Source organism: Zootoca vivipara, chromosome 4 (assembly GCF_965207765.1).
Source record: "Zootoca vivipara chromosome 4, rZooViv2.hap1.1, whole genome shotgun sequence".
Lineage (NCBI taxonomy): Eukaryota > Metazoa > Chordata > Lepidosauria > Squamata > Lacertidae > Zootoca > Zootoca vivipara.
In genome coordinates, this window is record NC_142587.1 from 72,157,095 (window position 1) to 72,180,313 (window position 23,219).

The following is a 23,219-nucleotide window of genomic DNA, read 5'->3' on the forward strand; positions in this document are numbered from 1 at the left end:
TCTGGAAACAATGCCGACAGCCAAAACAGATGGCCGGCTTCCGGAAAACGTTCACAAACCAGAACACCTACTTCCGGGTTTGCGGCGTTCAGGAGCCAATTTGTTTGTCAGCTAAGCCGTTTGGGAACCAATGTACCACTGTAGGTAGCTTGCTTTGCAAAGGAAACTCCTAGTAACAAAAAAAATAAAAAATAAAACCCACCAAAAGAGTTAGAGCTTGGACTACTGTTGTGCAGTTTACTTTTAGTGCTTTCCACTGCATGGAATGTGCATTTTAATCGCTTGGGTCTCCTCACTTTGACCACAATTACAACTGTCCTTGCTAGTATGTTTCCAGAAAGCATTTGTGAGGCCATTAGCTTCAGATTACATTTCAGTTAAAGAAGCAAGAGGCAGAGAAACTTTTACTTAAACATTCCCAGAGAAATTTCCTCCCATAAAAGGTCTGCACATATAAATTTGCCTAACACAGTCTGAAGATTGACATTAAACAGGAATAGTTAGACTTTCACACCACATATTGTGGGCTAACTCATTGTGCTAGCAGAAGCTGGCACAATTTTCACTAGTCTTTGAGCCCTTTTGTTAATCTGCTAATCTACTGCTGATTTCTGGTTATTGTTGTTTTGTTTAGGTTTCTAGGATGCATGTCTCAGTTTCCTTAAAGAGCTCTCTGAGAATGACTCCGCTTTCCTTGCCAAGGCAGGAGGATAACTTAGGATAGGGAGAAGATGTCTTCCTCCTTGGAAAGTGTTGTTATTCTACCTCTGCTGTCTCACAGGCAGGACCTTCCCTGAGCTGCCTTCAAAGGGAGAAAAACTCTTAGCAAGATAAAGAGGCATAGCTAAAGCAGCAACATGGTTGGCACAAATTATCTCTCACTGTATTATTTCAAACCTTTAACAATCTCAAGTTTTCCGTAACAGGCGAAACCATTATACTACAGAGCTGGCATGTTACAAAATAAATCATTCTACCCAAAACATTGTTTTAATTAAAAACAACAACAACCCTTTAACATTAGTTTTTCTAAAAGGATTTCTTTTGAGTGGCAAATTTTGTAATATGATCCACCATTCCATTCCTCTTCTTCAGCAAAAATTCACAACATTTTCTAATAAATATTTCCTCCCTCGGGACGGGGAAACAGGAAGCTATAGGAGTGTTAGTGTCTTATTTTACAGTTTATAGTCTGCCTACAGTACAATGCCCATCACTGGAGTCAGGGGGTGTGTTTCTATACATACATACATACATAGCACCAAGATATACCTTCAGATTAGAAGGGCTCCAGAATATAAAGGAGTCTTTATTCCATAAGGCACCAATGATACTGGTTTGACCTATTTCACATCATGCGTGTTATAGAGAAGGCCAAAGTCCGATACTTTAGTAGTCCCTTGACTGAACGAGGGAAGAAAAGAAACATGGTCAGGTGACCATAAAATGGTCCCCACGTCTGGCTGCTTGTGGTCTGAATGGCTACTAAGATGAAAGCAGGGTGCAGAGAAAGGTTAAGTTCCTAATTTCAATAGGGGTATCCATGGTGGTAACTTTCATGATGACGGTAATCATCTTGGTAGCCTTCCTGGTACCCTTGGTGATAACCATGGTATCCATACCCGGCGTATTCGTCTTCTGGGCACCGCATGCCAAGAGACTGCTGGATGGCCATCTCCTGCCGTCGAAGTTGCATAGAGTCAATTAAATCGTACACAATCACCATGGACCACATTGGGGAAGGGTACCACGATTTGACGTTCCCATCTTTTCCAACCAGAAGCATAGAGAAATATTCGGGGCTGATCTGGAAATAATTGCGGATGTCTTTCACCAAATGAGCAGGGAGCTCTTCCCTGTCCACGCTGGAGCTCCCTAGGAGGAGACAGAGATCGGGAATAGCGTCAGCATCTTATGACACACAGGCAAGTCATGCTTAAAAGCAAAATGTATATTCAAGCATACTGTATATGCAGCTGCAGTAGAACAGGCTGGACTCTGGGCAGCCAAGTGAGCATCATTTCCTGCCCACAGCAATAAAAAGCAAGGTGCCTTTTGTTGGAAAATAGTCAGGTTTGCCTGACACATTAACCTCACTGTGGACTGAAAGTGTATCCACTAGGAGCTCGTTTCCTCAATGCTCAAATTCTTTGGCTTTCCAATGTCCTTTGGAAGCAAACGGGGCTTCATTTCTATTCTTGGATATCTGTGGGATGCAGGTTAATAAGGGGAACGTGTGTTTTTGGTTTAAAAGGGAGTGCCATTGAGCTCCTCTCGTTCAATTGAATTACTTGTGTTTATGTAACTGAGTTTTTCCAACTGGGAGAGAATTGTGCCAGCTTGTGGCATCTCATTCCTGCCCCCAACCCCTTTCACTGCATGTACTGCCCTGAATTATTTTCTCCTTATGTTGAATTATAGCATGAAAGACTTGGGGAAGTACGATAATTTTGTATGTTGCCCGTTTTTTCAGTTGTTAAATATTGTTAATCTAGCTGGTAACTTTAAATATACAGTGTGTGTGTGTGTGTGTGTGTGTGTGTTTCTCCAGAGGTTTTGAGGTGTTACGTTTGAACAGGAAATATCAACCTACGCAGAAGTCATGGGGGCCCTGCCTCATCATCCCTATGCATGCTGACCACACTAGCACCCAATCACATTGAGTCTTCTACTCATGTTAAACCAAATGCAGCCACAAGCCCTCTTCAGTTCTTCCTGGCTCAACATAGGAAGGTTAGGGACCAAGCAAGTGGGATAGGGACTTTGGCAGCGAGGTCAGCGTGCACAGACCTATGTGTCCTATTTCCTGTTTGGGCACAATGCCTGAAGAAGACTACAACTGATGAAGGCTGTTTGTTTTTTGTCCTCCTGGCTTCAGGAAACTCCCAAGGCAACTTAATAATAATGTTGGATAAATACGGAACATAGTAAATTAAGTTTAAACAAAATAAAAAAATTCCTTAAGTAGCACCTTAAAGACCAACTAAGTTTTTATTTTGGTATGAGCTTTCGTGTGCATGCACACTTCGTCAGATACACTTGAAACAGAAGCAACCAGACCCTTATATATATTCAGAGGGTGGGGGGGTGATGGGAATGGGTGATGGGTTGTAAGAGTGGTAAACCTGTTGATGGCTGTTAACGACTACTGATTACTGCAATAGGTCCTGCGGGGAAAAAACAAGGGCTGAGGCTAAAGAAAGCTTCATCATGCATAATGAGATGTATAGATTTATGTATGGACATAAATCTGACACCAGGAACCACAAGACAAAGAAACCAGTAGGAGAACACTTCAATCTCCCAGGACATTCTATACAAGATCTCAAAGCAGCTGTTTTATTACAGAAAAATTTCAGAAACAGACTGGAAAGAGAAATTGCTGAATTGGAAATCATTACCAAGCTTAAAACCACGGAGCCACCTGGGATGAATAAAGACATAGGATTCTTATCTCATTATGCATGATCAAGCTTTCTTTAGCCTCAGCCCTTGTTTTTCCCCTGCAGGACCTATTGCAGTAATCAGCAGTCGTTAACAGCCATCAACAGGTTTACCACTCTTACAGCCCATCACCCATTCCCATCACCCCCCCTCTGAATATATATAAGGGTCTGGTTGCTTCTGTTTCAAGTGTATCTGACGAAGTGTGCATGCACACGAAAGCTCATACCAAAATAAAAACTTAGTTGGTCTTTAAGGTGCTACTGAATGAATTTTTTTATTTTGCTTCAACTCAGACCAACACGGCTACCTACCTGTAACTAAGTTTAAACAATCACTGTAGGGGCATGCTTTTCATACGTCTCTTTGCCCACTAAAACAAACTAGGGCCATGGGAAGTTCCACATTGGGAAGTTCCTTAAAACAATTTCTCAAGTGTTGTTACTCGGATACTGCATGTTCCACGATTTGCGCAAGATAGGACTGTGCTGTAGCTTCACGTGTGACTCTCATCCACCTTCTATGGCCTTCCTTGCAGCCACAACTCAAGACCCATTTGAGAACAACTTCTGAAAGTAAACTTACAATAATATGCATTCTACTTTTTAAAATAATAATAATAATTGTGATACATCATGCAGGTATATGGCTCAGAATGACTGGAACACACAGAGCTGTCTTACAAACTCAAAATAATTTCTCACCGTTGATTGGATACAATTCCAGCATTCCACCAATATCTTCTCCCACACCTAACAGCTTGAGGACAGTTATGTGACGCAGACCTGTTAAAACAAGAAGGGTGTCAAAGACTGGTGCAAGCTTTTTCTACTAAGTGAAAGGCAAACATTAATGTACTGCAAAATTTCAATGCATTCTCAGATGTACACCCACCCACAATTCTATGAGCTCAAAACACAGGAGGCTGATATGCAGTTTCTTTAGGAACATTGCATAGATTTCCCCAAATCTTTGGATGGAAGATGCTCTTTGCTAATGGTTTTAGAAGGCTACAGAGGAACCATGATCAGGCTAAAATTGAGGGGAGGTTATGGATTTCCTCCTACCTCCCCCACTCCCAATAATTTGAGCACAGATTCTAAACTTAGAAACTGTTATTTTACAGCAATCAAAGAAGGTACTAAAGAATCATTTGATTCAAGCAGTCCAGAAAGATTTGAGGAGGCTCGTTCCCTGCTATGTTTTGGTGAAACAGATGTTGGAGGATAGCCCGATGTCTGCTTTAGACTACAACCACCATCAGCCCCAAAACATCTAGAGGACACCAGGTTGGCAAAGGCTCTTGTAGGTAATGAAATGCTGAATGCCACTGAATTAGGTCTGCGATTGTATGCCCAGTTCTCATGCACTATGCATGTGGAGGCTGGCAAAAAGCAGCTCTGCAAGGCAATGCCTTTACTCTTCTACTTGATCACATAGACAATCTCTCCAAACCAGCACTAGACATTTTTGCTGGCATGCAAGGCCCTTCCAATGATCAGACTGGTACATGTTCCAAACCTTGCACAGAGTACACACAAGCAATTTTTGGCAGCCTCCACATCCAGGCTGCCATGGGTTAAATTACTCTTAGATGCACCCCCCGCCCACTATACATCCCATGAAAAGAACAGGATTGCTGTAGCAAATGGTACTATCCAAATGTATAGGGTTATGTGTAGTTAATAAGCTAAATCTGACCCATGTGCTTGAAGGTCCTCATGCTGGTGCAAAGGACTTCAAAAACAAACAAAACCAAGAGTAGTTAATAGCTTGAAAGCAAACATATGGAGACTTACCAAAATTGCAGGCTTGCCCTGTAAGGGCTGCAAGCTGCTGTGAATATGCCCAGTCTTCATCGTTGGCAGCAGATATCACTAGCAACCTTCTCCTCCATCGGAATCTGGAATGAGAATAGGTGGAGAAAATCTATTCACAAAGATTATTTCAAACCAAATTTAGTCCCTGTTGGTTCTAGCAGGAATCGGGTTTAACTTGTGTGGATCAAACCGACTGCAAACATGAGGAAGCAATTGTGCTCAAATGTCTTTGAAATGCCATTTTAGGTTTCAGGTTATTCTGTTGTGCTGTCAAAATCTCAAGTTTTTTTCCCCTAGGCAGGCAGAACTAATGTAAACGAAATACTTTTTCCATTTGAGCTTTCCACCTCTCCTTTGAAGATCACCTTCCATTGCTTTATTCAGGAAAGTGAATGAGTGTGGGTTATTTTGTACATTAAAAAACAGAAGAGCCAAAGCTAACTAGATATAGAGAAATGTACAGAGTAACATGTGCCGTTTCAAAGCAGGAAATGGTATCTTAAACAGCTACAGATGTTGTCTTACAAATGGAAACTCTGTGCTCCTGTTTATACCTATCTTCCTGAACTTTCCATTTTCCTTCTTTAACAGTATGTGTGCTCCCTCTCCTTCCTTCCCCAATTCATTAAACTTGACAATCCCTTAGTCATTTTATTAGTTTTTACCATGTAGTCCTATGCATGGTTACTCAGTAGTAAATCCCACCGAAATCAATGGTACGTGCTCCCAAGCATGTGTGTTTAGAACTGGAGTCTGAGACTGGGTTCTCTAACTTGAGACAAATTAGGAGCCTGCCTCTCTGAATCTAGAGGGTTTTCTCTCCCCACCACCACCGGTTGTTCACTTTGCTGGGGCTTGACATGCAAATTAAGAACAATCAACATCATTATTTTGAATGCTTTCCCCAGAGAAGCAATGGCTCAGAAATTATGCTGCTGCCTGCTGTTTCATTCAGGGGGAGAGGTAATTATAGAAAACAAATTAGTACTGCCAACGCTCATAGAAATGAGCGGACTCTCTCCATTACAATCAGTGAATGCCCATTTTGTAGGGGTGGGGGTGAGAATAATAAACATGATGTTTGGAGATATTTCCTTTTATAAGTGTTCTTATAAGTGGTTATTTCTAAATGTACTTCCCTCACTCTGTGCTTGATTTTAATGATTAGGTATCTACTCATCATGATAACTTTAATTACTAGATATTTAATTGCAAACAAAATTGTGCGGTTTCCCCATTGGCAGAAACATAGAGTTGTATCCAATGCTAGTCTTACTAAGAAGAAACATACTGAAGTGAATGAACTTGACTTAGGTCTATTTATTTCAGTGGATATTCCTTGGAAACAATAAACAGGTCTGAACTCAACCACCTCTCTGTTTTGGAATTAACTACTACGAAGATGATTGCTAGTTTTTGAACAGAGTAATCAGTTAATGGAAAATATGTGAGTTCAACAAGTGATTAATATTAAACCAATTTGTATTACTAAAGAGCTCTGGCATAGCCACAGGTAGGCTTTGGGAAATACCTGGACAAAAAGTTTTCCAGGGACTGTTTCTTGTCATCTTTGCAGGTAATGCCGTCACGTTTCTGCTTTTCCATATCTTTGAGACGTGATTGGAAGGTGTCAATCAAATCAAAAACAGACTTCATTGCTATGGGCACTTCATAGTATTGCTGTAAAATGAAACATTGAGAAACGGTTTGATTACAAACAAATCTCTTAGCATCTGCTTTCCCATGGAAAGTTAATGGCCAATGTCATTATACTGTCATCTTCATTCTTCCTGACAGATTAATACTGATGGGTCTCAGGCATGGTTGAAAGCATATGAGCGAAGCAGGTCTGGTTCTGGTCGGGGAATTCTGTGTCTGCCATTTAGAATTCCATGATGAAATAAAGGTCGAGTATAAACCCAGGTGGCACTGTGGTTAAACCACAGAGCCTAGGGCTTGCCAATCAGAAGGTCAGCGGTTCGAATCCCTGCGACGGGGTGAGCTCCCGTTGCTTGGTCCCAGCTCCTGCCGACCTAGCAGTTCGAAAGCACGTAAAAATGCAAGTAGATAAATAGGAACCGCTACAGCGGGAAGGTAAACGGCGTTTCCATGTGCTGCTCTGGTTTGCCAGAAGCGGCTTTGTCATGCTGGCCACATGACCTGGAAGCTATATGCCGGCTCCCTCGGCCAATAATGCGAGATGAGCGCGCAACCCCAGAGTCGGTCACGACTGGACCTAATGGTCAGGGGTCCCTTTACCTTTACCTTATAAATTAAATATCACATGCAAATAAAGTCATGTTCATGCCACTGAAGATTTTTATAGTAAGTGCTTTCTGTCACTTTGCAGAATCATTCTGTGGTAGGAGCTGAATGCCATGAAGGAATGGATGAATATGTCAGTTTTGGTTTCTTGTTCATCCAATCTTTAATTCAATTCTCCACATTTCTGTAGCAACTTGCATTTTAGAAAATCTTCATGAAATTCCTCAGCATATTAGTGTCGATTTCTCCGTGTGTGTGTGTGTGTGTCCAGTTTCGACTGCATTTTTGCAAGCATTTCCTGATAATATAAAGCACTATTGTATGTTATTTCCCCTAATTTATGCATTTTTGTGCAGACTTTCTCCAAAGATATGCACTTTTGTAAACATGTTTTGGTTGAGGAACTGCATTACAATATTCGGAGAAGCGCAGGTTTTGAAGGATTCTTATGTTGGGCCTTTATATTGGTTCAGTAAGTGTGAATTAGGTAAAGTTTCACGTTAAAGTGCAACCAAAATCAAATTATTCCTCCATTCTAATGCCACGAACTGTAAGCATACAAGTGAGCATTTCCCCACCAAAATCCCTGATTCCTACCATCTGGATTTGGGTTCCATGATTCCTACCATCTGCAACTTCTTTTGCCTCTTCAGGTACTAACTAGCACAGTTTTTCGCTCCACTCTGCCCTGATTCATCCTCACTCCTGCATCTCTCCTGCCCCAGGCTAATATACTTCTCCCTACCTTGGCCCTCATATCAGTGTCAGTTAGCACCATGAAGAAGTCATTGTATGTCATTCCATATTCTCTCCTCAGCTCATTGATGAGACGCTGGTCCACGAGGTCTTCATCCTCTATCGCTTTCATGGGCTTCTCATTGTCTTTAAAGGAAAACAACATGGAGATTAGTGCCAAACAAGGCTAAATCACGTTTGAACAGCAAGGAAGAGGGGGTAAAGTTATTCAGTTCACCTCCTGTTCAGACGTACCCACCAAATCATACTGATTTAGTCTTTTCAACGGGGAAGTGAGTGAAGTTTTTAAAAAACATCACTTCTTCCTAAACAAACATTTTGAGCACCATCCTATATAATAACGTCCCTGTGTCTCTGCGTCCAGATTCCCTGTGTCCCGTTTCCGCGCTACTGCGCATGTGCCCCACGGACACAGGGATTGGACCAGAGACTTGGAACGCACACGCACGCGCTCTCCCCCCCAACCCCTCTGCCTACCGTTTACCTACCTGCGGCCGCCAACCACTCGCTTCTAAGCAGCAGTGCGAGGAGGAGGAGGCTGCAAGATAGACCCGTGCGCTTCTCTCTCTTTCTTTCTCTTTCTCTCTCTCTCTCGCGCACACACACACACAAACCGCCCGTCTGCCGCCACAGCAAACCACCTCAGGCGGTCACTGGAGGGAAACGCAGCCGCAACTTTCCCCTCTCACGTCTGCTGCTTTTTCCCTTCGCCCCTCTCACGGCTGATTCTTTTCCCCTTCGCTCGCGCAGGCAGCGCGTCCCGGAGAAGCCCCGCTCGCTTCTCTCTCTCTCTCTCTCTCTCTAGCGCCCGTTTATTGAACGGGCTGAAATACACTAGTTCATATATGAAGCTGCTACTGCAAAACAGCACAAATAATAGAAAGGAGACCAGTGAGAACTTTGACACCACCAACCCAGAGACATAATGATACTTAGGTTGCAGCCCTGTACCCATTATCCTGGGGTTTGGTGCCACTGAACTCAATGGATCTTATTTCTGAATTGATTTGTATAGAATTGCGCTGTTTGTCAGTGCAACACTTACATCAATCAAGGGTGTATAATGTGTTTTAGGGACGTGGGTGGCGCTGTGGTCTAAACCACAGAACCTAGGGCTTGCTGATCAGAAGGTCGGTGGTTCGAATCCCCGCAACTGAGTGAGCTCTCGTTGCTCGGTCCCAGCTCCTGCCCACCTAGCAGTTCAAAAGCACGTCAAAGTGCAAGTAGATAAATGGGTACCACTCCGGCGGGAGGATAAACAGCGTTTCCGTGCACTGCTCTGGTTTGCCAGAAGCGGCTTTGTCATGCTGGCCACATGACCCGGAAAAACTGTCGGCGGACAAACAGCGGCTCCCTCGACCTATAGAGCGAGATGAGCGCCGCAACCCCAGAGTCGTCTGCAACTGGACCTAATGGTCAGGGGTACCTGAACCTTTACCTTTATAATGTGTTTACTTCCTTAAGGTTTTGGTTTCTTTAGAGTGTGTAAGTCCAAGAAGGCTAGACTACACAAATCACTTTTATAAGGCTTCTGTACAATATTCAAGTTCATACCACAAGCTGAAACCAAACAGAGTAGGTCAAAAAGCCAACCAGAAATGCCATGGGGGTGGGGGAGAACTGTTGAGAGATTTCATGGATTGGGGGTGCTAAATTCCAGGATCTATTTTAAACTCCTGTTGTTCCCTATTCAAAGTTGGTATTTCGACACTTTAAACTAATTGAGGCCAAGTATGCTTGTTTGTTTATGTTTACACAGCAGTGCAGCTCTTGCCCATGAATAAGATCTCAAAAAACTTTTTATCTGTATAAAGAGTCCTCATTATTCATTCTTTCTCAGACCCTCACAGCCTGAAAAAAGAACTCCAGTGGTGCAATTCTCCCCTGCAGAGAGGAACACCCAAAGAGCTGCCCAAATCCAGTACAGTGGTACCCCTACTTACGAATTTAATGCGTTCTGAACGCACATTTGTAAGTCAATTTTTTTTAAAGTCGAATCCCATAGGAATGCATTGGGAGAAAAAATTTGTGTCGAACCAACCCTATCTAAAAATTCGTAAGTAGAAAAAATCCTATCTAAACTGCATCCAAGATGGCGGGCGGAGCTCCATTCATAAGTAGAAACATTTGTAAGTAGAGTTATTCGTAAGTAGAGGTACCACTGTACTTGGAAACATTAGGAAATCAGTGTGTTTTGAAACATTATGATTACGAAAAAAGGCTGCATCTGTGACAGCCTACATGAATGCAATTTCAGAAGCATTCAACGGTAGCCCAAATCTGATCTTTTACAGCTAAATATCTATTTCTGCATCGTTTCATGCACTCCTCTGTAAACAGAAACACTTAAGAGCACGTGAATCTTTAGGTTACCATCTAAACTATTCTGATAAATGAGGTTATACTGCAATTAAACTATCAAACTTTCAAAGGACTCATGACGAATGAACTTTGCCTTGGTGTGAATTTTATTAGTTTATCGTTATTGTTGCATTGGTTTTATACAAAACCAATCAAACGTTATAAAATTGTCATTGTTTTAGCAAGAATGTAAGGTTCACGGAATGACAAATGTGAACACAAGGACAAAGGTCAATTACTTCTTTTTTTAACACTAGCCAGTCAGCTTTGTGTGTGTTAGATAATATGACCCTATAAACAAAGACCTGCAAAATAAGCTGGACACTGAGCATAATAAAAAAACCCTATTTAGGTGTTCATCTTTATTCTGCCCATGGGTCACACATGCCACCCGCTTCCTCAACTGAGAGTGGGGAGGTCTGAAGGGGGTTGTAAGCACATTCTTCTGAATGGGCTTATGGTCCTCCCTGTGGCTGGGAACCTACATCACAGAGGGCTCTTGGTCAGAGGAAAGCCAAATGCCATGTTTAGTTGAATGCATTTATAATCCCTCTTCAGAACTTTCCACTCATGACAAAGTCAGAGGTGGAGGGGACAGCCCAGTAGCCGCTCCAGGAATAAATAAACACCTGAAAGGGGGTAGTATACAAAGATCTGGAGACAAGAGATATTCCTAGTATTGAACCAAATGACTTCCTAGCTTATGGCATGGTCAGGTCACAATTCTCTACTTTCTGCTGTTTCATTGACTTGATAGACTAGCGCAGTGATGCTCCAATTATTTGAACTTTTTGCCGTGGGAAACCAAACGGGGGAAATACCAACTATGCAAATACAAAGGGTGGGGGAGGGAAGAACCATATTACCACAAAGGGACTCTCAAGGTTTTGATATAAAAACAACAACAATAACAAAAACCACCACTAGTTTCATGCCTCTACCAGAAAGAAATGAAAGGAACAAAATTTCAACCTAGCTGGAAGTGGTCGATCTTCATGCGGCTGTTGTTCACGGTGCCAGAGATGGTGATCACTGAGATTTTTCTAGTTGCCATTTTGCAAAAGCTCTCCAGATACTCATCTCTCTGTTGCACATACATGGTGCTGTCAACCTTGGGGGTTGTGATCAGCTAGGGAGATGACAGAGAATAGAAGGTTTAGATTGTTGGTTTTTGAAACATGTTAGTATCGGAGGTCGTACATAGATAATACTCCCAGGGTTTTCACAACAATTTGTAGACAATGGGCTGTATATAATGCTAGCACTACTCAGAGTAGACCAAATAATGAGCCTAAGTTAGTCCTTAATTTCAATGGGCCTCATCGGAGTATGACTAGCATTGGCCTACATAATATATTTGCTAGAGGGATCTGCTTCTATCCTCCCATCTAGAAAGTTTAATGCAACTCTCAGTTCACCATATGAGTCAGAGCTAATTACATATGCTTTTATCCAAAGCTGCACTTATGCATGTGTGTGGCCATACCCCCCCCAACAAAAGAAAGGTTTCCCCCCCCAAACACTCTAGAGCAGAGGTTTTCAACCTTTTTGGGTCCACGGCTCCCTTGACCAACTACATTCTTTCTGTGGCACCCCTGTGGGGCTCAGGAGCCCAGTTATGTCACCCCTTGCCTGCAGAGCTGGCACCCCCTCACCCCTTTTTGAACACCCTCACCCCTTGGGGAGTGTTCTCTCAGCCTCCTCTCCCCTCTCCTTGAGAGTCCTCTGGGCATCCACAGCTGCTTCCATTCGTTTCTGAGCTGTCCCCCCCCACCCCACCCCAAAGAGAGGGGCCTCCTCACACTGCCCCACAGGGGCCTGGGAAGCACCCCCTGGCCAGCCCCAGAGGCACTATTTCCCTGGGGAGCTTGTAGCCAGGGCTGCTACAACAAACAACTGTGCAAGCCTTTGGGAAGCAGAGATGAGAGAGGGCATCAGAGGAGAGAGAGAAGGAAAGAGGGACAGAGGCTAGTGTTGCCCGCGGCACCCCAGACCATCATCAAGGCACCCCAGGGTGCCATGGCACACTGGTTGAAAACCACTGCTCTAGAGTGTCCCCTGACCCTTCGTGGCCAGTTTTTAGGGGGGAGTGCCCCCCACCCTCTGCACAGTAGAATATTTGAATCCAAGCCAGAGGGAGGTTTTCTGCCCCTGCTGCATATCAGTGATTGCTTCCAAAAGGGATGACAAAATTCTCTATGCTGATCACCTAGCAAATGCAATGCTTACCCCAGGCCCCAGATTTCCTATGTAAAACAATTAAACAATGCCTTAAGCATGTTGCAAATAAGAGCAGGGTGTGCTATACGTGACTGTTTAAGTACACCGTGGAAGCCACAGGGAGGAGGGAGGAGGTCTTTCAGAAAACTATTAACTGAGGTAAACATTAACAACCTATGTCACAATCGCCTATCTGCTACCGAGCCACATTCAGGGTTGGTGTATTGATTTACAAAGCCCTGAACAAGCTGGGTTCAGGACACCTCAGAGATCACCTGAACACTTCTATCCCAGCTCAATCACTGAGATGATCTGCAGGAGCATCTTTCCTGTGTTGGTGAGGCTCGTTCGACAACGAGAAACCAAGCCTTTGGTGTCATTAACCCAGTCCTGTGGAACTCCCTGCCAATAGAGATTCAGCAGGCACCTTCTGTGCCAACTTTTAAAGGCCTGCTGAAAACTTCCTGTACCACTGGGTATGCAGGCAATTCAGAGTACACCCACACACAATGATCTAATGTTGACTGTTTTCAATTTGTTTTGCTTTTAAATTACTTTTAACTTTTTCTGGTTATATTGTTTGGTTTTATGTTGTAAACCGCTGTGATATAGCTTCATGTTGCAGCGGTATGTGAACATTTTTTTTTGTATAAAGAAAGAAAATTAGTTTTTTTGCATTATGTGGCAACTTAGTGCAGGCCAGAAATTCCAGGGGGAAATAGCCACTGCTTAACTTTTTGAGAAATACCCACAGTCTCCTAACCGGGAACACCCTCGCTTGTGTGATTGTTCTAAGCCAGTTCTATATGGTAATACACTATCAACCTTTTGCAATTGGAACTTTAGATAAAAGTGGTGGCTGGTTTAAATTTCTCACCCGGCAGCAAACCAACGGCGTTTGCCTTTTATTTATATAGGACTGGATCAGATTGTAGTGCACTGCCAGAAACTTGGCTGTTGATTGGGAATGCACTCAGGCGTGAGGAGTCGCAGGCCAGGATCTGAGTAATGCCTGAGGGGTCTATTTAATTATCATTCCTAAAGGCTCTCTAAGCAATTGCACCATGGTCAGGCAAAGGTCAGTATCCAGAAGGCAGCCAATAGCACAGAACATGGAAATGGACTTAAATGGACAGGAACAGAAGAAACAAAATGAACAGGGTTTGGGCCGCTAAAGACTGATGAGTCAAGGATTACCTTGATTACAGCCAACAAAGGCCAGAGGCCATTTTGTGACAACACCGCCTTAAAATTCCTGAACTTTCATAGTTTCATTGAACTCCTACCGGTAGAGGTATAGGGTTGCCAGGCGTCAATAGAGGACAGGACACCTGTGCCTTTAATTGCCCTTCTCTCTTTTGAGTCTGGAAACCTTAAAGAGAAACCAGCAGACCCTTTGCTTGGAAATTAAACAAAGGGTCTGCTGGTTTCTCTTTTAAGGTTTCCAGACTCAAAAGAGAGCAGGGCAATTAAAGGCACAGAAGTCCTGTCCTCTATTGAGTCTGGCAACCCTATGTATGAAGTGGAAGCTTCTGCCTCCTAAGTCGCCAAATTCAAGCCTCAGAACTGCCACTGCTTCATACACACACTGCTCTTAGCAAGAAATCCAGTATAATGGGTCAGATCCAGACTTAGCCATATTGAAGTACAGATCCATTAAAATCAGTGGGGCTTAAATTAGACATGGTTATCTTAACATAGCTGCCAAGTTTTCCCTTTTCTCGCGAGGAAGCCTATTCAGCATAAGGGAAAATCCCTTTAAAAAAGGGATAACTTGGCAGCTATGTATCTTAAGTCCCACTGATTTCAATACCATCTATGACTAAGTCTGATCCAACTCAACCATTATTTACATTTATATCCTATCTCCCCTCCAGGCAGGAGCAGTCAGGAAGTATGGGGGCTGTCCCGCCATGGACTTAGCCTCCTGCTGCCATTTTACTGCTGCATACTGAGACAGTGCGGATGCAGAGCAGCAGTGAGGTCTGGGTGGTGCACATGCACTGGAAGCAGCACCATATTGTTTCTGCTAGTGCACCCACACCGCACCAAACTTGCTACTGGCCTGCAATACCCTATACCATCTTGATAAGTGGTGCTGGGAGATCAGGTCAGCAGTGCCACCCTTCCTTGGTTCAAGTTGAGTAGTCTCTCATTACAACACAAACAAAATTGTATTTCTCTCCAGTTCCTACCTCAAATGTGATAGCAGGAGATTATTTGTTGCTTACACCTACCACGTTTTGGTGGATGGTTTTTTTTTTTTAAAAAAAAGGTTAATACTGCAACTGAAGACCCTGATTTTAGACCAGGGCCGCAGCACTGGGAGAGTTAAGCTCCCCCCCCCCCCGTTGCTCCCTGCTCCATAGTAATCCCAATTTCCCCTACTTGCTTTGAGCAGCTGTTTTGCCCTGTGTAAGCAAATACTTGTATATTTCACTCTTTAAAAAAATATATGTGGGGGGCCCTGTTCATGCAGGAGGTTAATTTTAGTATATGTTATACATGCAGGCTGGCTGCATCCTCTGTGGGGATGAACTCAGGCTTTCAGACTGCACTTCCACACCGCAGAGTAGCAAACAAAAGCAACGTAGCTGAGCCAAAACAGATGGGCCTGAAGCAAAACCACAGACACAAACAGTAGGTGGAAGTCAGGAAGTCAAAGCCAGTGATAAGTCTAGGTTTCAGAGTTGGCTCTTGCTTCCGTTTCTTTAACAGGACCTTGAATGTCTCCATACCATTAAAAAAGTTTATCTTGCAGATTTCTACAAATCTGGTTGCTGTTGACGGCACAGGAGCAGGCCAAGACATATCAAACAGACCAAGACATTATGCCCTGGTCAGTTGGCATCTCTTCTCTGCTTTGATCAATGACTTTCCCTGAATCTAAACCACTATCACCTGCTAAGTGCTGTATTAGGACTTCACTTTTAAAGAATCAAGATCAAACTATAGGGTTGCCAGACTCAATAGAGGACAGGACTTCTGTGCCTTTAATTGCCCTGCTCTCTTTTCTCTTTAAGGTTTCCAGACTCAAAAAAGAGCAGGGCAATTAAAGGCACAGAAGTCCTGTCCTCTATTGAGTCTGGCAACCCTATCAAACTATGAAGATTAGGTTTCATTTTCTAATCTGCTACACTTTGAAAAGAAAGGTTGATTGTTTTGGTTGAAGCAGTGCTAGAAAGGAAGTTGTCTGTAAATTCACAATACATTGAAAGCACCTTCCATAGTTCTAGTTACAGGTAGGTAGCCAGCCGTGTTGGTCTGCTGTAGTCAGAACAAAATTTAAAAATTCCTTCCAGTAGCACCTTAGAGACCAACTAAGTTTGTCATTGGTATGAGCTTTTGTGAAGTGTGCATGCACACGAAAGCTCATACCAATAACAAACTTAGTTGGTCTCTAAGGTGCTACTAGAAGGATTTATTTATTTATTTATTTTGAAAGCACCTTTAAGGCACAAGGCTCTTGTCACCCCACCCCCGGAACATTGCTTGGATATTTTCATATTTAAGTGGTTTAAACAGTTTGCAAAGTAAATCAATAATAATAATAATAATAATAATAATAATAATAATAAATGTATGGTTGGTGCTGCATTTGCAAACAAGGCTTATAGTTTAAATTCACTCATGGGCACATGCTTCATTAAGATGCAAATCCATATATGGGATGATAATCAGGGCTTTCACTGGTGGAATAGACCTTAGTACCCAACACATGGTAGGAAATCATAGTCATGGATTTACCTAATTTTGACCACCCGAACAGTGGCTCTGCTTTGCAATGTTTCTCTGTAGGCATCTTAAGAGCAATATGAGAGCATTCGTCTCATCTACTTATAGTGTCGGTGCCCTCTGCTTTTTATATGCTCACTTGGTAAAGCATGAGACTCTTAATATTAGGATTGTGGGTTCAAGCCCCACGTTGGGCAAAATATTCCTGCATTGCAGGCAGTTGGACTAGATGACCCTCGTGGTCCCTTCCAACTCTACAGTTCTAAATCTCTGCTTATCCCATTAACTATCATCCTGATCTCATCCTGACCTCACCCTGTCCTGCCACTAATTTCTTTCCATAAAAGTTAGCACCTCATTAAAGGCACACAAACACTCCTGTATGTATTCATCATACCGGAAATGATGCTTCATTGGGGCATAACCTGCCATTGCTCTGCCATAAACTTTGCTTTAAAAAAAATTTTTTGTACATGCTGCTTAATTCCTTTTTTTTTTGCAAACAACAGAGAAAGCTGACCTTGCACAACCCAGGTATTATTATCATTATCATTATCACAATTAATCAACCAATTAATTAATTAAGATCTGGGAGAACCATTCACCCTCAAAATGAAAGAACTCAAGCAGTTATTTATACCAAACAGCTAAGCAGGTTAGTATGCAGAACTGCAGAAGGAAAACACACTAAGGCTGCAATCCTATGCTCTTGGAGTAAATCCTATTGAACTAAGTGGGATTTACTTCTCAGCCAACATGCCCTGGGTATGTGCTGTAAAGCTGAAAACATGTACAGACTTACCTGGAAGTAAGCCACATTGCAACCAAGTTGCATTTACTTCTCAGTAAGCATTCAGAGGAATATGGCGCACACACAAAAATAAGGATTTTTTCTTTACCAAAGGCTACGGGTCACACATTATATTGCATGGTTTCCTAATCATTATACTTTGTGGCAAACAAAACAAGTGTTGTTCACTTAAGAGATGCGATGTAGATGCTTTTTGTTTCATGGAGATATCTGTGTATGAAAAATGTGGTCTATGAAGGGTGTCTGAATTGTCACACTATGCCTTCAAGCTGAATTCCGTCTGCCAAAGGAAAACATCTGAGCAATATTGCTTTGTGTCCTCTGTAAAAGGATTTCAGAGAGGAGCCGGCTAATAATATGTGAAGTTATTAAATTTTGGAGATGCAAAGCCACGTTGTGCTGCTTTTAAGGTTCAGAAGCTCACCACAAGCTGTTCTACTTAACAGAAAGGCAACTCTGTGCATCTCACCAACAACTTTGTAAGGGATATGTTTGCAAATGGATTATGTTCCTGCCCAGGAAAAGTGCCAAAAAACAGTTGGCTTGATTCTGGAAACCCAGAAGTTATCAACATTACTGTGAACAGATGTCAACTGGAAGAGCTATGAGTTCAAATATATATGAAACAGTGACAACGCAATCATGCTGAAAATAGCACATCCTTATTTGGATTTCTTTTAAGCCCCGGACTAGCAAAACACAGATTCTACCATCTTCAGCTCCCCAGTTATAGGTTTCTGGCAGCTTCTGCACATGGTTGAGAAAGGTTGCATCATATGCCCTATGAGACTTATAAGGCATACATCACATTACAGTGGTACCTCGGGTTACAAACGCTTCAGGTTACAAACTCCGCTAACCTAGAAATAGTACCTCAGTTGAAGAAATTGTGCTCCAGCGGCGCGGATGCAGCAGGAGGCCCCATTAGCTAAAGTGGTGCTTCAGGTTAAGAACAGTTTCAGGTTAAGAACGGACCTCCGGAACGAATTAAGTTCTTAACCTGAGGTACCACTGTATTAGGCTTCATTCATGCCTTTGGACAGACTAAAGATCCTTTGGCAGGGCTGGGGAACCTGTGACCCTCCAGATGTCACCAAACTCCATCATTAGTCCCATCCAGCATGGACTATGGTCAGATATGAGATAGTCCAACAACATCTGGAGAGCCATGGGTTCCTCTTCCCTGTCATGTGGTGGTGATACTGAACAGCGTTTCAGGGCCACAGTCCAGTAGGGTTAATCTGTCAAGGGCCACCTGCTGACTGTGGGAGGAGTTGAAGTCAGCAGTGGGTGGGGCCACCCTCTTTCTTTCTCTTCCTCTCTCTAGTGTGGGAGGAACACATCACTCTTGACAGAGGTCTGAAATGACTGCTTGCAGAGGGATCCTGAAATCAGGCCCAGGGCTGCATAAAACTGGGCTGACATTGACTCCCACCTTCCAGCAGGACTTGTCCATTTCTTTTCAACTCGCTCTGGTATCACCTGCTTTGCCCTGAAAGCAGTTAGGGGCGAAGAGATGCCACCAGAGCAAGTGAGGTGTTTTAAATTAAGAAAAATGGGCACCCAAGGCTTTCAGGAGACAGAATTGTGTGATGGTTGCCTGCTTTGGCTGCTACACATAAAGGTAGACACAGGGCCTCAGTAAGAAACTTCCAGTGCAATCGTACTCAGAAGTAAGTCCTATGTAATTCAATGGGGATGACTCCCAGGTAAGTGGGGTTAGGATTGCAGCCTAAGTTGTGAACTGACCTCAAGTGATGCATGCCCATGTATAATCTACTTACCAGGAGACGCCTTCTGCCTTCAAATAAATCCAAAAGCGTTGCCACAGATTTCCTGGGGGTTTGTGTGAAAGGCTTGGCATTGGACTTCAGGACTCCCTCGCTGTCCGCTTTGCTTCCTTTCTTGTTTTTCTTGTTGCGCTCTTTCTCTTGCTTGTTTTTCTTTTCAGCTTTGTCCTTCTTGGCCTGTTTCTCATTTTTCTTCTCTGATCTTTCTTTCTTCTTCTTCTCAGGTTTATCTAAGCGGTCATGTTTCCTTGGATCTTTCCCTTTCTTTGGCGGGATATGTCCCGCCGGAACATTTTCCTCTAAGCGAGGAACAGCAGGCTGCCCTGAGTCGTATTTATCCTCATATTCATTGCTCAGTATTTTCTCTTGGGCTTTCTTTTTAGGTGGTTTGCTTTTAGCAGGCTTGTGCTGGCCTGCTGTGACACTGGAACCTTGACTGTTATAGTCCTTCCGGTCTGTGCGGTTGTCTCTGTATCGCCCGGCACTTGCCCTCGTGGGATGCTCTGAGGTGGCTGTTGGGACCTCTGAGTGGGTGTCATAATGAGTGGCTTTGCTGGGTCTCCTTGTAGTGGTCTGTTGTCTCTGTGTGTGAGCTGGATTCCTTTCTCTGTGGTTCTCTTTCCATACAGGGGAGGAGAAACTATCTGTTACCCGAGCATCAGTCACCTCAGGAGTTGTGGGGAGTAAAGTGTGTGATTTTGTGGTCCACGTTCTCTGTGTAGTAGGCACAGTCGTGGTGGTGGTGGTTGTAGGCCTGCTTGCTATTGTCATCATTCTGGTGATTGGTCTGAAAGTTGTGGGAGGAAGAGTCGGAGCCCTAGTTGGAGGGGGAGACTGTGTGGTTGTCGAAAACTTCTTCATAGTTTTAACCCGTGTTGGCTGCACAATGCTTTTCCTTGTTTCTTCTTTTCTGGGTCCTGGTTGGACATGTCCACCACCTGGCGTTGCCCTAGTGACACTAGCACCATTGTTGCCTTCCTCAACAACCCGGCCCTCTGTCCCAGCAGCTTTGCATTTCTGGATGAAGCCTTTTTGCCTTATTTTCTCAATTTTTCTGATGGGACTCTGGTCAATGACTTCATATATGGCCTCCAGCCTAACTGGATAAGGGTATCGTTCCTCTACTTGCAATGTCTTCTTTAGGAGCACCATGCCAAATTTGCCCTTCTCCAGCTTCAGAAAGTTCATGAGTTTGGAAATGAGGCTGGGATCTAGAGGTTGTTCCAGGATTTTCCCTTCCGTGGTTATCTTCCTGACTGTCCCTGCCTCTTCGCCCTCCTCATGGAAGAAGACAATCTGCTGAACATGCCTCTCGGCCAGTTCACAATAGACATCATCCTTCAGAAGGCTCATCATGAGCCGGTAATAGCCATCAGAGGCATGAGGAGCAGAGATAATCCAGACTCTGTTCTTCCCAGCAAAGCTAGCCAGAATATTGGGGGAACTAGACCCAGATGGGAAACGCACTGTGCGTGATCGAAACGCTGTGGATGGCCCTTCATCCTTAACCATTTCCACCTTAGGTCTTTGTGTCAGCCGTACTTTAGTCCCACCATTCTTCACCTGGGCATGGGAGTCATCTCCTAGCGGGGCTCCTTGTGGCCTCTTTGGTTCCAAAGAATCCCTTTTGACAAGAGGACGTTGAGGAAACCTCCCAGAAGGGCTTAAAGGTCTGTGGGACACCTCAGCTCTCCTCGTCTGTGAAGCTGATTTGCTACTGCCCCTGTAGGCCAGAGGCACTTTCCTAACTCCATGCCTCCCTCTGTCAGCTTGCCTCAATGGCTTTTCCACGCCACACACTAGCCACGCAGCCCACAACACAGTTAAACTCACAACCGGTGCCCAGTTCATTGTGGGATTGACTTTAAAAATAAAAGAAGATGGGGACAAGTGTTAATGACCATTGACCATACTGCGTATTCATATAGACTGCAAAAAAAAAAAACACTTTCATTCCTGAGAAATTTTCCTAATCTTTCTTAGGTGCTTTGAACTTCCTTCAACATTTCTGAGAATCAGCACCCTCCAAATTTGCCCAGTTTTTCCTTTTTAGATGGAACTCCACTCTTAACATAGGCACGAATATACAGAGAACAGCACTCTCTAGCTTCTCTCTCTCAAAGAAGGGAGATTGGCCAGCTTGCGTATCAGATTAGAACAATTTGCTGCTATCTGTATGGTTTTCACACTAGAGCAGTGTGGAAATTTCATTTCAAGAAAACATAGTCTTAAACAGAAACGACTGAGATAATCAGCAATGGACAACTGGGATCTGTTCAAACATCTGCCTCCACACATGCATCTGTCTACACATTTAGTACACACATACATACACACATGTCAGCTTGTCCCTCAAAAGTAGCAGAGCATTGTCAAAACTTACCCTTCCGGGAAACTCTCCTTTCAAGAAGTGATTCTCTCGGAGCCTTGTTTTAGACTGAGGGCTTTGCCATCTAGATCTGCTGTAGGCAACTCAGCAGTTTTTCTGCTACACAAAACGGGCTCCAGGCAATGTCCAGGTCACGATGGCTCCCTTCCCTCCGGCTTTCCCCTTTCTTTCTCTTTTCTCTTTCTTCACCAAGCTGGGTGCAATGAAAGGGATTTTTCTAAAGGGTCTTTGCTTTTCTCCATCTATCCGCAGTTCTGACTTTCCCCCCCTTTTCTTTTCAGGAGGCAGCCACACAGAGGCACATTTCTCTGATGTTAGAATTGCTGCTATTGCTGGAGCTCTGTGCTCTTCCCCCCTCTTTTTAAAGTCCCACAAAGTTCCCCATCAATGCCCTCCTCCTCCGTGGAGCGCAGCTCCTTTGTCTCCCTCCAGAGAGCCAAAGCATCAAGGCTAATAGATTTTCCAGGCAAAATTCAAACACCCGAACAAATGTGATACCGAGGAAAGAGTTTCTCCTCACCTTGTTCTCCCTTCCTAATCTTCCCTCTCCCTATCCTCTATTTTTCCTCCTCCTACCCCCCCCCAACCTCCAAAACCACTTTTTTGGATCTTCTCCCAGAAATGTCAGGATAACTTCAGGCCAGCTCCAACCCAAACTGAAACAGCAGTTTCAGCCACTGGAAATAAGAGAGGCAGAGGGAGCTTTGGTTTAACAGATCAACAGAACATTGCCTCCTTTCCCCACTTCCGCACACTTTTGAAGGAGAGAGGAGGGAGGGTTTTTTGGGGGGTGGGGGAGCAGCTGAAATGTTACACATCATCATCATCAATCACTTTTTGCAACAGGGGGTGGCTGAGACCTTAACTCTTTCAGCACTTTTGGCTCCATTACCAAATCTCCCTCCTCTGTCCTTCCATGTTTGAAAAGTGGGCCCACAGCTTTAAAAAAACCTAAGTAACATGTTGTCCTCACCTCACCTATGTTCAAAACAATGTCAGTTTTTCAAAGAAAAAAACACATTGCTTTCTTTTAATATATATATTGCTTTCTTTTCCTGAGAAGTAACACTAGATCACTCGGGTTGTTTTTTAAAACAAATTTCCCTTTCCAGATTGTTTTGTGGAAATGCAGACCTCATGTTTGGCTAGCAGACCCTACAAGGCAAAGCTGTGTTGTGTGCATGGAACTTTTCATACTTTAATATGACACTCTGTAGATTTCAGGCATGGGCTGTGCGCACACTACAGGCTTAAAATGCAGCTAGATCATTATTTTATTCAATTCCAATAAAAGTTGGGGAACCCACAAGAAATTGCAAGATTGACACAGGGTAGCCATGTATTGTGTGGCGGACAGTGTGCGAGCATTACTTCCCAAACTAGCAGCAGGAGCACACAGTCAGAGTATGCACTTTATATTGCATTTATAACCTGCCTGTCATTCAAAGAGCTCAAGGTGGGATGCGTGGCTCCTCCTCCCATTTTACCCCCACAACAAGGCAGGTTAGGTCAGGGCCGTCTCTAGGCTTGGGCTGGGTGGCGCAATGTGCCAGGGCGCCTGACCACCAAGGGGCGCTGCTGCTGGGGTTGGGATGGAGGAGGAGGAGGTGGTGGCGGCCGCCAATGCT

General features: G+C 43.7%; 1 protein-coding gene across 1 annotated transcript; it reads right to left on the reverse strand.

The window, feature by feature from the left end:
• Nucleotides 1–861: 861 nt before the first annotated feature.
• Nucleotides 862–22,354, reverse strand: CCDC80 (coiled-coil domain containing 80). The gene is made up of 8 exons (XM_035115025.3): nt 21,586–22,354; nt 19,197–21,064; nt 11,619–11,775; nt 8,275–8,411; nt 6,796–6,944; nt 5,244–5,347; nt 4,149–4,229; nt 862–1,875 (listed from the first exon to the last, which is right to left on the reverse strand). The coding sequence occupies exons 2-8, from the start codon at nt 21,051–21,053 to the stop codon at nt 1,529–1,531; spliced, it is 2,832 nt and encodes a 943-aa protein (XP_034970916.1). The 5' UTR covers nt 21,054–21,064; nt 21,586–22,354; the 3' UTR covers nt 862–1,528.
• Between the last annotated feature and the right edge of the window lie 865 nt (nt 22,355–23,219).

Bases quoted from the DNA above. Each gene is read 5' to 3' on its own strand.
- CCDC80 (XM_035115025.3), bottom strand. From the start codon at position 21,053: ATGAACTGGGCACCGGTTGTGAGTTTAACTGTGTTGTGGGCTGCGTGG. The intron at 6,945-8,274 runs GTAGGGAGAAGT...TTCATTTTACAG, and splicing joins ACACTGATATGAGGGCCAAG to CAATACTATGAAGTGCCCAT. The intron at 1,876-4,148 runs GTGAGAAATTAT...GTCTCCTCCTAG, and splicing joins GGAATTGTATCCAATCAACG to GGAGCTCCAGCGTGGACAGG.